This window comes from Molothrus ater, chromosome 2 (genome assembly GCF_012460135.2).
Source record: "Molothrus ater isolate BHLD 08-10-18 breed brown headed cowbird chromosome 2, BPBGC_Mater_1.1, whole genome shotgun sequence".
Taxonomy (NCBI): domain Eukaryota; kingdom Metazoa; phylum Chordata; class Aves; order Passeriformes; family Icteridae; genus Molothrus; species Molothrus ater.
In genome coordinates, this window is record NC_050479.2 from 115,128,283 (window position 1) to 115,145,191 (window position 16,909).

Sequence of the window (16,909 nt, forward strand, 5' to 3'; positions counted from 1 at the left end):
TATGGAAAAGATCAATGATAAAAACATACACCATAGTAATTTGCTGATTAACAAATCATCCCAACAGAACAATGTCTCAGCCATCAAAATTATTCCAGAACCTACCTGTGCATATTCTTTCTCAATTGCAGCTCTTTTCTGACTGAATGCTCTGAAAGAAAAGCAAAGAAATTCAGTTAGAACATTAAGCAAAACACTCCAAATTCAATAATTTAGTCAAAATCCATTAAAACACAGAGCAAAACTCTACAAATTCAATAATTACTTAAAAGGAGCTTCTGCTGGACAGTCTGCAGAGTGAAACAGCAACAAAAAAGGGAAATGGTTTGACAAGTGCACATCAGTAGCCCAGCAACGATTGTGTGTGGACTTCACATGTGTGATGGCTGAATTTCCAAGTTTTATTGGGCAAACTCAGTTCCCAGGACTACTCAGTTCCCAGGCATAAATAGCATTTTCTTAATGAAAGCTCGTCAGCTTTCCAGTGGTACAGCCAAGGGAGGAATTTGGGAGCACAGAACAGCATTTGACTTTATGTATCTAGACAGACTTACTTAATTTTCTTCAGACTTAGTTTGATCAGAGTTGTTTTCTTTAAGCTATACCACAAACTACTCAGCTTAAGGCTACACCATAAGCACAAAAAAAATCTAATTATATTTAAATTAGTTACACAATAACTCTGGTGACATGCCAATAAAAAAAAAAAAAAAACAAAACTACACCTCAGGAACATCCTCTAATTAAGTTAACTCAATAAAAAGGAGTCTGGACAGGCTCCTTTTATTCCTGCCTACTCCATTTCATCCATGAAGAGTATCCATCCACATGCTACAGGCTCAGCTTCCCTAACAGGATGTAAAAGTTTAAATGCATCATGATTGCTTAAAATTCTTCCCAGACCAATGACTGCCCAAGAGATCTGGCCATATTCCAGCTCCAGCAGTTAAACTTCCCAAATCCCCCTTGTGTAGCCCAGGTGGGTTCCAAGGGCTGTGTGATTCCCATATGAAACACCTTGATAGGAACAAGTGAAGTCGGCTGAGATGCCTGTGAATGAATTTCCTTCGTAAAGCATTCCAAGTATTCCAGCTAGTATTATAACCCAATTTCTTTTAGCATCTCCTGTTCCAAAATTCAATATCCCAGTCAGTTTAACAAACACCTAGAAACCACAACATTCCTCTGAAAAGGCTCACTTTTCTATCAGAAGTACAAAGAACTGCACAAATAACTCCAAGGAATAACCAAAATGTGTTATCAATATTGAAGAGGTAGAAGAAAACAAGTGCCAGTCTTTGGAACTGAAATCTGGGAATACCTTAGGTAAACAAAGTTATTTTCCAATTCTCAGCTAACTGCATTTCAAAACATAGAATCAGGGCTGAGTTACACCAAACCTGGATATGAAGTTGTGTATTTCACCTGAGCTTTTTCCCCACCCCATTCAAACCAAATTCCTCTTGAATTAATTGCAAAACAATAACTGTGACAAGCAGGAAGCTCCAGATATCCCCAAAAACTTTCTACATTAAAAGTTTTGCACCAGAGAGGAAAAACAAAAACATTCAACCAGCCCTTGTGTAGGATTACAAAATAACATGGGAATCAAACTGACTCCCAATCCCAACTGAAATCCTGGAATTGGATCAACCACAAACTCTGGCAGAAATGGATTGTACAGCAGCAACTCCTTATGAGAAATATTTCAGTTTTAGATATTGTTCTGTATTTTAAATGGGGAAATAACTGGCAAGATGCTGTATCCAATATTTAAATTTGTTTTGCTGGATGAAGAAGAAGGTTAAGCATGGAAAGGCTGTCGGAATCAGTTGTCTGCATTCCTTGCTGCTCCCTGTGGCTTTGGGACTGCGCTTCCCTCCCCTGGACCAACACAAAGCTGCTCTGAACCTTGGGACAGCTCATACAGCAACCCTTCTATGACAGCTATGAATGGATTACAAAACATGATGAAAGGGGAGACTGAAGTCAACACATTTCCCAGGAGAAAATTATTTTGAGCAGGGGAAAAGAGAATTCTGACTAATAAATGCATCATAGTTTCTTAACTTGGGCGGTGTGAAAACTTTGACATGTGTATCCAGATTTTACATGCAAAGCTGGGATTGTCTTAACCTTATTGTCCTTCAGGACGGACTTCCAAATCTATCCATATAAGGAAACATTTGTTTCCATGCAGTAATAAAATGTTCTCTAACTAGTGGTCACTTTTTACAACATGACTTAGTGGGTCTGCAAGAAAGCAGGAACATTATTTCGTGGTTTTTTAAACTAGGGAGCATTAACACTTACTTTTACACCTTTTTCTTAAAGTAACCATTCACTAAGTGCAGGAAACATCAGAATTGCACTCCCCAAAAAGGCATTTTAGTTTGTGGACAGTAATTCCTAAGTATCTTGTTTATCCTGTCAACATTAATGCAATACATTTATTCCCTTCCCATTCTTGCTCAGGCTCTGTGAGACCAGGGAATTCTAAGAAAGCAGGAAAAAGAAAATTTCTCTTCCTGCTATCCCCACTTCACTAATGACACTTTTCCTAGTGTTGAGCCCTCATTGCAAATTCTCAACCCCAAATTTCAACCACTGGCATGTATTTCCATCACTCATATCCATTAAAGGTATCAGATGCTATGAAATATTGAGGTATCTTTTTATATTCCCATTGTAGAAGAGCATAACAATGTGAATTAAGGAGTCAGGTCAGTGGAGAATCATATTTCATTAAGTTTTCCTACAGGGAAACAGGAGAAACAGATGGGTTTAATTATTTCATGGATGTCCACTTGGGCTGGAAATGTGTAAAGCTCACACCTTCATGAAAAATCAATATAAGAACATTAAAATACACATTAGTGTTTTGTAAGACAATGTTCCATCTGCCAATATTGTGCAGTTGTACAAATCTGAAGATCAAAGTCACAGCTTGCACAGCAGAAAGTTAAACCCAGTGACACCCTGAAAACCAGCAAGTGAATTAGTCACTGTATAAAAATTTAATTCCATGCAGAGCTATGCAAAAACGTAAACACACACTTCACGTTCAGGGCTCTTGAATAAAAGAAGAGTTTAAATTTGGACCTGTGAATGTATTTCTATTCAAAGGCTGAGAAATTGAACAATGAAACAGGCAAGGCCTGAATCCCATTTGGAACAATTTCTCATGCAAGATGATAATAATGAAAAACCCAAGGTATTAACTGGAAAATTCATACAGCTCACCTGACACCAGCAGCTTGTATTTGTAGGTTTTTTGGCTATGAACATTCAGACTAATTGTTTGAAAGTTTTAATGAAATTTTAAAATCCTTACAATTAATACAAAGCCTCAAAAAACAGATAAACTAATATCACACCCAAAAGACCCAAAAACATTAGGCTAAAGAAACACAGCTTTTGACTGACCTTGACCTGAAATTAATTCACCCCATCAAAAATTCTCAAAGTAAATCTCCCTAAGAATTGCAGAGCACATTGCAGCTGGGTTAAAACTGACTCAATCCAACGCCACTTGAGAAGATGAATCAGTGAATTTTGAAATACCCAAAAAATTTCCAGCTTCCCAGAAAGTAGATCAAGGATAATTCCTGACAGCTAGAACACAGAGCAGTGGAAAAATATGACTTTACAACTTGTGCTTATAATGTACACTGGGAGCACACACACTCAGTGTGCAATCATGTCCAAAGTAATACTATCCTGATTTTTTTTTTTTAGTATACACTTACTCCAAAATTTTCCATTAAAAACATGAAAACAGACAGCTCTCAATATAAAAAAAGAAAATAAAAGAAAAAGGGGAGCAGCTGGTTTTGTCTCAGTGACAAAAATCAGTCCATCAGCTTTAATCAACCCCAAATATTGTTGATTTTCTTTGTATTTATTCTTTCTTGTCTTCTTTTTAAACCATCCCAGACTTGAAATGGTTTAGAATGATTTTTAGTGGGGCACTGGGAATAAATAAGCATATTGCATTACTGCTGGCAGGATAAAGATGAAATTTAGGAATTACTGTCCACAAATCACTCCTGACCAATCTCTTTAATGGTGAAGACATGCAGGGAAGTGTTTCTGCCCAGGATGGCATTGAAATTCCAGCCTGGAGTCCCAGCCTGGCCTGCTGCTCAAGGCTGGAATGCCCCTGAGTTTGGCATTTGCTTTTGCTGACCTTCCAGAGGTTCCTGCCAGACCCTGGTCAATGTTCTCCCCCAGTTTAACTTCTCCTTCAAGTTGCCACAAGCCCCATGCCACCATCCAGGCTGTGACTGGAGCCATGGAGCAGCACTCACCCACCGAGCTCTGAGGGATTCCCAGCTCCCAGCTGCACCTGGCACTGCTCCCCACCACTCAGACTTGGGGAGCCCAGCCAACTTTCCACCCAGCTATCAGCCATGTGTCCCCAGTGTGGCTCTGAAGGTGCTACAGACTGTGTCAAAGGTCTCCCCAAAGCCACCACGCACAGCACAGGCCCTGCCAGCTTTCCCAAAAGGCAATCAAGCACCTTTTGCCCTTGGGAGTCCATGCTGGCTGCTCCAAATCACCTTTGTGCCACTTCAAGGAATGGAAAGGAAGCCTCAAAAATGGTTTCCAGGAGGTTTTGCTGTGTCATTTACCCAGGAATTAAGGTAAAGCTGCTGTTCCCAGATCCTCCTCCTGGCAGTCTTTGAAAATGGATCCAGTATTTGCCTTTCTGCAGCCATCAGGAAGCTCTCCTGAATGCCATGACCTTTCCAAGGTGACAGGGAACTATCCCACTCAGCTCTGGAGTCCCAGTAAGCTCCAAGTCCTGCCCTGTCCAGGTCCATTGGACAGCTCACAGTGCTTGGCTGGGATGGAGTTAATTTTCTGCACAGTGGCTAGGATGGGGCTGTCCCTGGGATTTGTGCTGAGAACACAAAGTTCCAGGCACAGATAACTCAGGGTTGTTCCCATTACTGCTGAGCAGTGCTTACACAGCTCAAAGCCCTTCCTGCTCCTCACACCACAGAATGGTTTGTGTTGGGAGGGACCTTAATAACAACCTTGTTCCACCCCCTGCCATGGGCAGAGACACCTTCCACTGTCTCAGGTTGTTCCAAGCCCCACCCAGCCAGGCCTTGGGCACTTCCAGGGATCCAGGGGCAGCCACAGCTTCTCTGGGCACACTGATCCCATTAGTGAGTAGGCTGTGAGTGTATAAGAAATTGGGAATCAGGACAGCTGACCCCAAGTGACCCCAGACCACACAGCACTGTGCTCAGCAGTAAAAGCTGGGGGAAGAAGAAGGAAGAAGGGATGTTCAAAATGATGGCATTTGTCTTGGCAAGTCATAGAATCATTCGTGTTGGAATAAACCTTAAGGGATCACTGAGTCCAAGCTGTGCCAAATCCCCACCTTGTCCCCAGCCCAGAGCACTGAGTGTCACATCCAGTCCTTCCTTGGACACCTCCAACCCTCCCTGGACAGTGCCCTTCCACTGTTTAAAACCCTTTTCCATGAGGAAATTCCTCCTGATGTCCAACCTGGCCCAGCCTGAGGCTGTTCCCTCTCCTCCTGTCCCTGTTCCCCCCCCTGGCTGTCCCCTCCTGTCAGGAGCTGTGCAGAGCCACAAGGTCCCCCCTGAGCCTCCTTTTCTCCAGGCTGAGCCCCTTCCCAGCCCCCTCAGCCTCTCCTGGGGCTCCAGGCCCCTCCCCAGACCATAACACTGAATTAAAATATCCTTTGGAATGCCAGCTCCCACTATAAAGTCCAAAGGGAAGCAACCCTGAAATACATGGGAGGAGAGAATGGGCCAAAACGTTTTGCCATCCCTTGAAGGAAAACAGGTTTTGTGAATTGAACCAAACCTTGTTTGGTTTAATTCAGTACTTTTATGTGGATGTCTCCTCTCACTTTTCCCCAGCAACATGAAAAATGCACCATAATGAATCAGTACCACACAACCAAATAACTGCTGTTACCTGGTTTTTAATTTAAGGACAGGTGTGTCACTAACAAAAGCACAACTGAATCCCAAGTACTCCAGCCAACATAAATCATCCCTGTGGCTCTGTTCAGGGCAGGGGTTGGCAATAAATGCTGAGATAAGATAACACAGCAGCAGCTGCATGGCTAATGAGGGACTCCAGGAACACCCATGCATGCAGGGACACACTGCATTAATATTCCCTGCCCGTGTCCAGCAGACACAAAGACAACATACCTGGAGCAATAATGAATCTACAGAAATTATTCATCACAACAAGACTCTCAATCACTGCATGTAATAAGCTCCTCTTCGTGGCTTTTCTCCTTACTAATCAGAATTACCACTATAGAAATGTTTTAGGAGGTTTGCATAAAATTCTGAGTGGCTGAAGGGTAAATTATTTTTCAGAACACCACAATTTCTGAATTTGTCTGTACATAGGCTGCAGAAAGCACGGCAGTGCAACAACCAGATTATTAAAACTTGGAACATACTTCACAGAATCCCAGAATAGTTATGGTCAGAGGGGACCTATAGAACATCCCATTCCACACCCTGCCATGGGCAGGGACACCTTCCACTGTCCCAGGCTGCTCCAAGCCCTGTCCAACCTGGCTGTGGGCACTTCCAGGGATCCAGGGGCAGCCACAGCTTCTCTGAACACCCTATGCCAGGGGCTCCCCACCCTCACAGGGAAGAAATTCCTCTTAATACCCTTCCTGCTAATATCTAATCTAAACTTACTCTCTTTTTAGTCGAAATCCATTCCTCTTGTCCATCTTGTCACAAAGTACTCAAGACTCCAAATTCAGAGATTTTTGTAGCCTGACTTTACCTTTTCCCAGCAAAACTCCTCCAATATTGATCACTGAATGCCACAAATTATATTTTTCATTTAGACATCAAAAACTTCACCTCAGACAAAGCATGACAAGTGAAGTTTCCACTTAATTACATCAGGTAAAAGAATTAACTCCTTTATTACAACTCTCTGTACTGTCAGATCACCACAAAATCATCAGCAAAGTCACCTCACCAGAGAATCCAGGTGCCTCCAATCACTTTCTGGCTAACTGTATTTGATTTAAACACCCCAAATTTCAGTAAAACCAGTGCTGACTCTAAGAGTTGATCTCATGCCTCTGCTCTTGCAAAAAGGCAACTGAAGCAATTAGGAAGCTGTAAGCAAGGAGAAAGTAATTTCTATTTCATTTGCACAGAATACTTCAGGTTCCTTTTCAGCCGCTCCAGGGAAAAAATCACCAGAGGTCACATTACAGCAAATCACAGCCTTTATGTTCGGTTTTAAAAATAACAAATTCTCTTTTGTTCAATGGTTTTATATCATCTGAATGAAACAGATCCCTTCCTAGAAAGATGACCCTTTTATATGCATGCTGTCACCAGCCAGGGTTATGTTATTGCTAGAAACAGGCAGTTCAGCTGCATTTTTATCAAGGAGCAAAAGTTCCATGTCAGCTTTGAATAATATCAGCACTGCCACTATTGCCTTTCCTGCTGAAGACTTTGTACCACCTATTAAATAAACTCCACTGCGCTGGGCATTTAACAGCACTGTTCAAACACTGGTTTGCTGCCTGGATTTTGGGTTGGCTTTATTTGCCTGGTCTCCAATTAAACCTGCTACCTCCCACGTTACATCACATCCATGCCCTTCAGCAGAGAGATACACACGTGGAACTCTTCCTCCAGCTCTTGTTAATGAACATATTTCTACATCAGAGCATTACCTTGGCTCTTCTTTCCAAATTACATGTTAAGGTTTTCCTTGACATCAGTAAAGGGAAAGATTTCCCTGGAAAAGGTTGAGTGGGGGAAATAAAACTGCTGAGTACTGCAGGCCCTTCCCCAGAGCCCAGCACTTGGAAGAGTCTTCATGCAGAAGATGTCTTGCTGCTCCCATTCCCTCTTTCCACTCCTCACGTCCCTGATCAGGTGGAGGTGTCACTGATACTGTCCTCGAGCAGCCAAGCAAAGCTTTCATGCTCCTTCCTTCCTGCCCAGGGACCATGCATGCTTTCCCTGCTCAGCCATGAAACCCCTGACCTTCCCACACAATGGGATGGGCTGCTCCTTAGCTCTCTGCAAGTCCTGCTTAGGAAAACTAAGCTGAACCCATCACTCCTGGCTGCTTCCCAGGAAACTCTGCCCACCACTGCTGAATTCTGCTCTCATGACAGTGCATCTCCAGGTCCTGAAGGCAATTTGTGGTCACAGAAGCCCAAGCCACCACCAGTCTGGACAGGATTCCCAACACCAGCCTCCCCTCCCACGGCAAGCACGGACAACGTGGAGTTCTCACACCACAAACATCCCAATGTGGGGTGACCGTGGCCTCCAGGCCAAGACTTTTAACGAGAACCTTGCTGGGCAGGCCAAGGTCCCACCAGCTGTGAAAGCACATGAGGCAGCAGAACAAACTCAAAACCACCCTGGCGAGGTCACCCACAGCCTCAATTTTGCCCACAAAGAAGTTCTCTGACCCAGCACGAGAAGCCAGGGACATTTCCTGCTTGTGGATCCACTTGAGGTCTGCCTGATCTCAGCAGACGTGCGAAGGGCATCTTTACAACTCGGGAAGCACAAATATTTGTAACATCAGGAAACTCTCTGCTTGCTGAGTCAAGGAATTCAGCTCTCCTTCCTGCAGCTTGCTGGCAGCCCTCACTTTCTGCTTACCTCAGTGCACTGCTCCAGTTCTCTGGCAAGCACAAAAGAAATAAAGGAGTGGCCTTTTTTTAAACTTGACTTTAATGTACATACTCTGTACTGTCTCCTCTTTAGTCTTAAAATAGTTCTTCTGAACAGAGCTTCATAAATTCCTGCAGAAAGGGAGTAGCTGGCAATTCCAACATCCTGTACCACAGCAGAGCTCTTCTCTCCTCTACAAATTCCTTTCTACAACACATCTCACAATTTTCTAGCAGTTTTTCCCCGAGCAAACAGCAGCTACAATATCCACCCATCCCTTTTATAGCCAAGCACACAGTAATCCCTTGTTGATTCAGCTACTACTGAACATTTTACCACCCTGAGGAGCCCTGCTCCATCCTTCTGCTACACTGAGATTTTACAGTAACTCACAACTGCACTGGATTCTCTGTCTCTGCCCTGCAATTAGAAGCCTGCTCGTCTCACACCTAAAACTAATCAGCTGTGACAGCTTTGCTACCATTTGTCCTTTGGAATGCTCACCCTTTAAATCTCCACTTATCCTCAACGAAGATAAAAGTACACGGAAGGGAAATTCTCCTGAGAGTAAACAGAGGTATTAAAGCTGAAAATATTTCAACCAATATTTCAATGTATCAGGATACAGCCAGCTATACAATCAAGGAATCAAAGTTGGGCATAATGTCTTAGTGACAAATGTAGTCTCCTGCCTGTCCTGGCAGTCTCCTGCCAGCATCCATCCACCTACAATTGTTCTTACTCCAGTTTTCACACACAATTTTCAGTACCTGGATCATCCTCCTGCCATCCCCTCAAGCAAGTGAAGGCAGTACTGTTCAACTCAAAGGAGTAATAACTCTGCCTTCCATGCCCACAGAGAGCAGATAAATGAGCTCCTGCTTTGAAAAACAAAAGCCACAAAGTCTAACTTTGAACATCTTGAATTCACAAGTTCTCACACACAGAATAGCTCAGGTGGGAAAAGACCTTGATGATCATCACAACAAACCATGAACGATTTTCTGCTCTTACAAAATGTCCCTTCCTAAAAAGCCCATTTGGATTTTCAAGAGAGCATTGCTTACAGTGCTCACAGTAGTTTAAAAGATGCACTTCAAACCTGAAACTTCCTCACACAATGTGTTATAAAGTCCATATTTTTTTTTAGCAAGACATTTAGAGGTCAATCCCAACTGGCACAGGCCAATTTTAAGTGCTCTTTACAACATACAGAACATATTAGAACATACATATCCTGGCAACATTTCTAACTGAAGCATTTTAATGCTCAGTAAAATTTATTTGATTTAAACAAAAGATATTAACACATAAGCAAAATTCTTGGTGTGAAAGTACCCACAAGCAAATTTGGCCTTCAACAGGAAATAGCTGTGATTTTTATCAGCACAAGCTCCCAATTAATATGAAATTTCTTCTCTATAAATCTATCAAAAACAACAAAGCAGTTTTTCCCCAAGTGCATTTGTGAGCTACAAATTTATTCATAATTTTAAATGTTCTAATGCACACAACCTATGATAAACCATGAAATGTCTTCACCTCGTGCCTGAACAGTGCCCCTGAAGCAATGCACTGAGAAAAAAATTCCAGACAACATTCACTAGCAAGCAATGTACTCCCCATAAATCACATTACTGTACAGTTTGGGATTAGGATGAGTTGCCACTAGCAACAGAGCCAAAAAAATCAATTCTGTCACTATATATAGAGAATTCTTGCAACCTCAAACGTAGCCAATGTTTTCAGCAATTTGTCTCAGAGAAGTATTAGCAGTCCAGCATGTGATCAGAGGAACATGACACCCAGACACAAAACAATGCTAAAACAATCGTTTTTCCTTCAGTAGAATAAAAAAAGAAAACAAAAAAGAACTGCCAGAAAGCTGCTGGTGTGTGTGAACATTTCATTCACCCTTTTCAAAATAAAAGCGTGCCCTCTTTAGAGCATTAACATTCACAACAAATACAAGGATTGGTTTCAGAGCTTAAGTGTATTTAAAATGATCCCTAATGAGTTTTTGTTTTAAAATGGGAAAGAAAGCAAACATTAGGGAGAGATACAATTTAGACAAATACAAGGGTATTTTTCTATAGCATCCCCAGACCTGATTCATCATATCCAAGGCATTTCCCTTTCAGGGAAAAAAAAAAAACAACCTAGGATGTTATAATTCAGACTGTCTACCAGGAGCTTTTAGAAAACAGGAATATGAGGAGTTTCTTTGATCCCCATTTGCTTAACAGCAAGAAGCCAAGGCACATTTCATCATTCATGCTTCTTATTTCATCCTGGATCTGCAAAAGGTTTTGTAGCAGGCAACAACCACCTTGGAGTTCTTACTTTACTCATCTGTCACATTTTAGGAATCTTGACAGCGTCACCCAGGTTTATCACAAAGACTTCTCTCCTTTCTTTTCCTACAGTCTTAATATGAGCATTTCAATTTTAAATGATGCCCTTCACAAGGTTTCATTGTCACTAACACTGACGTAAGTCAAATTCTGTGTTTTAATGGATTCTACAGGTAATAATAATTACTATAATGGATTTTTTTCCTCAAAGCACAATCACCCTGTTTTAGAAGAGCACAGTACTGTTATTTTTTCAAGTCAGTAAAATGTAACAGCTCACTGAAAACATGTGGCACAATTTCTAAAATCCATCTGTAGATATATGTTAGAATCACAGAATCATTTAGGTTGCAAAAGACCTCTGAGATCCTTGAGCCCGAGTTCTGACTACCTTGCCACCACTGAGTGCCATGTCCAGTCATTCCTTGAACACAAATATTCCTTATAAACTTTTCCCCTAAAGGAGAAATTTCAGTCTACTGCCAACCAAAAAAAGATAGGGAAAAGATATCTAAAACGGGTCAAGGCATCCTGTCTTCTTGCCACTGAAAAGAATATTGATCTTGTTTACTACCTGCAGCACCACTGCCTGCTTCAATCACATATAGGAGCATAATGCAGTTAAAATCATTGCTCCTGAGCTCCAGTAAAATCAGAACAGGGCTGTTAATGAAGGTTTGTCATAAAATCACAGACTCCCAGCATGGTTTGGGTGGGAAGGGACTTGAAAGATCATTAGTCCCGTGGGCAGGGACACCTCCCACCGTCCCAGGTTGCTCCAAGCCCTGTCCAACCTGACCTTGGGCACTGCCACGGATCCAGGGGCAGCCACAGCTGCTCTGGGAACCTGTGCCAGGTCCTCACCACCCTCCCAGGGAAGAACTTGCCCCCCAAAACCCAACTACCCCTGCTCTTTAGCAGCCAGAATCATGCCCCTTGTCCTGGCATTCCAGGCCCTTGTCTCAAGTTCCTCTCCATCTTTCTTATGGGCTCCTTTCAAGTCCTGCAAGGGGCAATTAGGTCACCCTGAAGCTTCTCTTTTCCAAGCTGAACAATCCCAATTCTCCCAGCCTTTCCCATACTGCCAGTTCAGCAGCACAGCTGGGTGCAGAGAAGGCAAAAGGCATTTCAAACATCCACTGAGCTGTGTCAACAAAAGGGCCCAGCCCACCTCTAGCACAGTATCGAGCTAACCTGCTAAATTTAGAACAAAAAAAAATCACAACTACGATGGACAAACTCCTCCAGCAGAGAGATCCATTTGCTCCCTGAGAGTAAAGAAGTGTTTGGATGCATGGAGAGAGATGAGGTCTTGGTTCTTAAGTGGACAACTGTGCGCTGCACCTCCAGCAGAAGGACCTGGCAGTGAGCAGAGAACATCAAAGCACCCCCACCAACTCAAAGGAACTTCTCAGGGCAGATCAAAGCTCGAGGCGCTTCATAAGCCAGGCCTGGGGTGCTCCAAGCACCCCCCGAAGAAGCCGGGAACAAAGAGCGAGGCCGTGCGGCCGCATTCCCGCGGCAGCGCAGAGCCCGCGGGGACCGACGGCCAGCCCCGGCTGCGGGACACGCCAGCCACAGGGCCAAGTCTCCCCGGGAAATCGGAATAACAACACGGCCATGCTCGGCTCCGGGGAAAAGAAATGTGCCTTTGCTCCTCCTTGTGCTGCTCTTTGTTAGGACGGAGAGAAGGAGAGCAGGCGCTTACCACAAGAAGAGGGAGCACACAGGAAAGCAAGTGCAGACAAACAAAGGACATTTTTATCAGTGACACATTTGAGGATGATCGAAGTCTTTACACAGGTTTTTAAAACTATTTCTTGAGGACCTGAGCCCAAAATTTCTTGAGGACCTGAGCCCAAATTTCTTGAGCCCAAATGCCCAACAGACAGAAGATTCAGCTCCTCAGGCATTATAAATCACATTCAGCCACTTTCCACCAACAAGAGACAGACTGCATCACCTCAGACTGCAACTTCAACCACTTTTTGGATACTACAACCAAAATTCTGCATATTTCCAAATGAAAAACTCCTGTAATCACAAAGATTACCTTCATCTCCTCAGCAGAAAAGCCTAAGCTCCAAATACTTGGAAAAGCTAGAATGTAGGGCCTTCTTTGTTTTCTATGCAGCTGATTAGCTCATAGCAATTAACTACAATCTGCTTTTACATCAATTAATACAAATACAGACGAACAATGTCTAGAAAAGTTTTGTTTGCACTTTTAACCTATTTGAACATAATGCACATCATTCAAGCCCTGCATACATTCAAGCCAAATCAGAAGATGTTAGGCAGATGCTCCCCTGAAAGCCTGTACATCACAGGGGAAAAGAAATGTGATTCCCAAGGAGAACTAGTGCACTTCCCAAGCTTTCCCAAGTCCTCTCAAGTCTGCCACTATTTATAGTGATTTGAGAGACTCAACACCTCCCACACTGTTACAATTCTGAGCCTTTGCTTTGATTTGAAACACACAGAAAAGAGCTAAGAAGGAGGTACAAACCAGTCTTACTGCAACTGCAGAAATTACTTTTCTCTCATCTCTTTTTGCTTACTGGGTGGGAAATACAAGGAATAGCTGCAACTCCCACTAACAATCCCAAAGACACTAGTTGTACAAGTACCCCAAAAATACTAATGTCTGCTAATACTACAGAGAATTGGTATTCTTTTAACTGCAAAGAAAAGATGAGCTTGCTCAGAGATCCAGATGAAATCAAATCACGAGTCTTGAATCTTTTGCTCCCAAATTGCCACATTTTAGAAAGAGAGCATTTGTCTCTGGAACAACCTCCCAAGAGATGCAGGGAGTCCCCACTGTGGAGGCTTTCAAGATACAGATGTGAGGTAACTTCATCCAGGCTCCCTTTGCCTTGTAGGGTTGGATGAGACAGCCTTTTGAGGTGTGCCCTGGAGGAAATTTACTTTTAAAGAGCATCCTGGTATTGTTGGTACAGTGAGGTATCTTAAGTTTACCACCTTAAACCAGTGCCACAGGAGATGGTTCAATAAACAGGTTCGATTCAAATATTTGTGCTTTGCTGTGACTCTTGTCAAACAAAACCCCACCCTTGTGATGGTGCTCTGTTAATCTCACCAAATCACACAACCATGGAATGGCTGGGGCTGGAAGTGACCTCTGGAGACCCCCAATCCAACCCCCCCAGCCAAAACAGGTTCACACAGACCAGTTTGGAATAATCCCAGGGAAGGAGATTGCAAAACCTCTCTGAGCAGCCTCCTCCATGTGCTCTGTCATCTCTCAGCAGTTTTTTCCCTCATATTCAAGGGGAACTTCCTGCATTCCAGTTTGTGCCCGTTGCCCCTTGTCCTGTCACTGGAAAGAGTCTGGCCCCATCCCTTTGGCAGCTGGCCTGAAATACTTGTATGCATTGATAAATCCCCTCTCAGCTGTCTGTTCCTGAGGCTGAACAGCCCAGCTCCCTCAGCCTTTCTCCAGAACTGAGGTGCTCCTGGCCCTCAACATCTTTGTATCCTCTGCTGGATCCTCTCCAGTCATTCCCTGTCCTGTCTCTCTTCACACAACTCTGGCTCAACAGCATTGAGAAGAACAGAGGAAGAATGAGAAGACAAAGAGGAATTTCAAAAGCAGGACCTCTTTCTTTATTAGGTGTTACTAAGCAGTGATACGTACTTGTCCTCTTACTCAGCCAGCTCAGATCACAGAGAGATAATTAGAAACAATCACACAAAATCAATTAACATGAAAGAAAACTTCATAAACAACAAGCACATTAAAATAACACGGGAAACCACTGCCATCTACTCCCTTTCTCACCAGTGGCAACACAGCTGAAAATGAGCAAAGTACATTTAGAGATAAGACAGACTAAAACCAGCCTGGGAACACACCAGGACTATGAAAAGCAGGTGCTAGAAATCAAGACACCGTAACACGGCCTATTATTGCTTTTCTGAATATTCTTTTTAATTCACAAGGCAATCTAGCCTGTCTGTTCTGCCTCTGCCTGGCTTTAGGATGGGAAGGCAATGCTTTTCAGGTCAAACATTACCAGAAATTCAGCAGCCTAGCACATGGCAATGTTTCAAGACAGAAATTCGCAATTATGTCAAGAGATTACAACTACTTTACTCCCTGCTGAGAGACTGAAAAATAGGGGTCAATTTTACTTCATTTTTCAAGAACTTCAGCCCCTCATCTCTGTCACTCTGAAATAAGAGCAAAGTAATTCCACCTTTCACACAGTTAAGTGATTTCTCAAATTCCCAGTTTGCAGATGATGCCAAGCTGAGCAGTGCAGTTGACACAAGGGAAGGACGGGAAAGAGGGAAAGATTAAATGGGATATTGGGAAGGAATTCCTCCCTGGGAGGGTGAGGAGGACCTGGCACAGATTCCCAGAGCAGCTGTGGCTGCCCCTGGATCCCTGGCAGTGCCCAAGGCCAGGTTGGATGGGGCTTGGAGCAACCTGGGACAGTGGAAGGTGTCCCTGCCCTGGCAGGGTAGGCACTGGATGAGTTTTAACATCCCCCTCCCACCCAAAACCATTCCACAAATCTATGATTCATTCTTATATTCAAAGCTCTTTAAAGGCACTTCTGATCTGAGCTCATCTCAGAGTATCATACCCTCAAGAAAAATTGTGCCTTGCTCAGTTCTTTTGCCTCCTCCCTTTTTTTTTCTCCTTCAAAGATGCAAACAGAACACAGCAGAGCCCCCTCAAAAAAATCGTATTTATGCTCAGGATTGTATGTATTTAAACATGGCCATAAGTGCCAACATTTTCCCCACTAAGATTGGCTTGCATCTGGCTAGAAATAACTCTACTCAGTGGCTCTACCACCATAAATCTTCGAAAGTCTTCTGCATGGCTGAGCTCTGCTCATAAAATTAGACACCAGCGCGTTTTGTCTGTCTCATTAAAAGGATGTTTGGTGGAGCCGGCGCAGGAGGAGAGAGGAGTGTGTGAACAACCTTCCCAGAGCCACTGGGGATTGGCCCAGACTGTTCTCACAGTGCCACTAAGAAAGGAACGCTTAAAATAACTCCAAAGGCTCTCAGAAGGAGCGGCTCCGAAGGTTAGGAATCATTTTAAAAGTCTGAGAATGGAATCTCCATGCTTACAGTAGCACACAGCAAAAAAAAAGAAAAAAACACAACCCTAGATTTCCATAGATTATTTTTGTAGTTACTCTCTTTCCTCAAGTTTCAATTGGAAATATTCCATTTGCTTCCTAAATAAACACAAGCCAAGACTTACAACCATTAATTCCATACTTTCCCTCTGTTTCCTCAAGTTTTACTTGGAAATATTGCATTTACTCCATAAATAAACACAACCCAACACTTACAAGCTTAAAGTCAATAACAAGCCCCCAACTTAATATAGTCCTACCGTGCATTTAGGAAAAATGTTATTAAAATTTTAAAACCTACTATAAAAACCAGTCAGAAAAGTACCACATTGAGCCATTATAAACCAGTTTATACTGCAAACATTTGACCAGAGCAGCTTGGGTTTGATAAGGTTTTAGCCTTTTTTCAACTGCCAGTTTTTAAAAGTATAAATGCAGTGTAAGTATCAATTTTCTGTGTGCTTTCATATGCAAAAAGCAATCAAGATGATTAAACAAGGTCAATGATTTTACTAAGCAAAAAAGAAAGTTTAAAAATCAGATGCATATTCATCAGAAAACCAAATTCACCACATGTAAGATAAGATATTAGTTGGGTCAAAAGTTCACTAGGAGCAGGAGAAGCTGATTTCAAGGACCAGCTGGGAATGAAAAGAAAAGTAAGGACACAAAGTTCTCTGCAGCCAAGATAACCATGGCACATCAGCCTTTTTCTGGGAAAAAACCCAACAAAACACACCCACAACCTCTT

At 42.8% G+C, this 16,909-nt stretch overlaps 1 protein-coding gene across 2 annotated transcripts in view; it reads right to left on the minus strand.

Annotated features, from left to right (window-relative positions):
• The window catches only part of FCHSD2 (FCH and double SH3 domains 2), a 120,596-nt gene that overhangs the window by 94,088 nt on the left and 9,599 nt on the right, over positions 1 to 16,909 (minus strand). For both annotated transcript variants that reach the window (XM_036404254.1, XM_036404253.1), the window contains exon 3: positions 106 to 151. In XM_036404254.1, the coding sequence (XP_036260147.1) occupies positions 106 to 151 (46 nt within the window). The remainder of the gene's footprint in view (positions 1 to 105; positions 152 to 16,909) is intronic.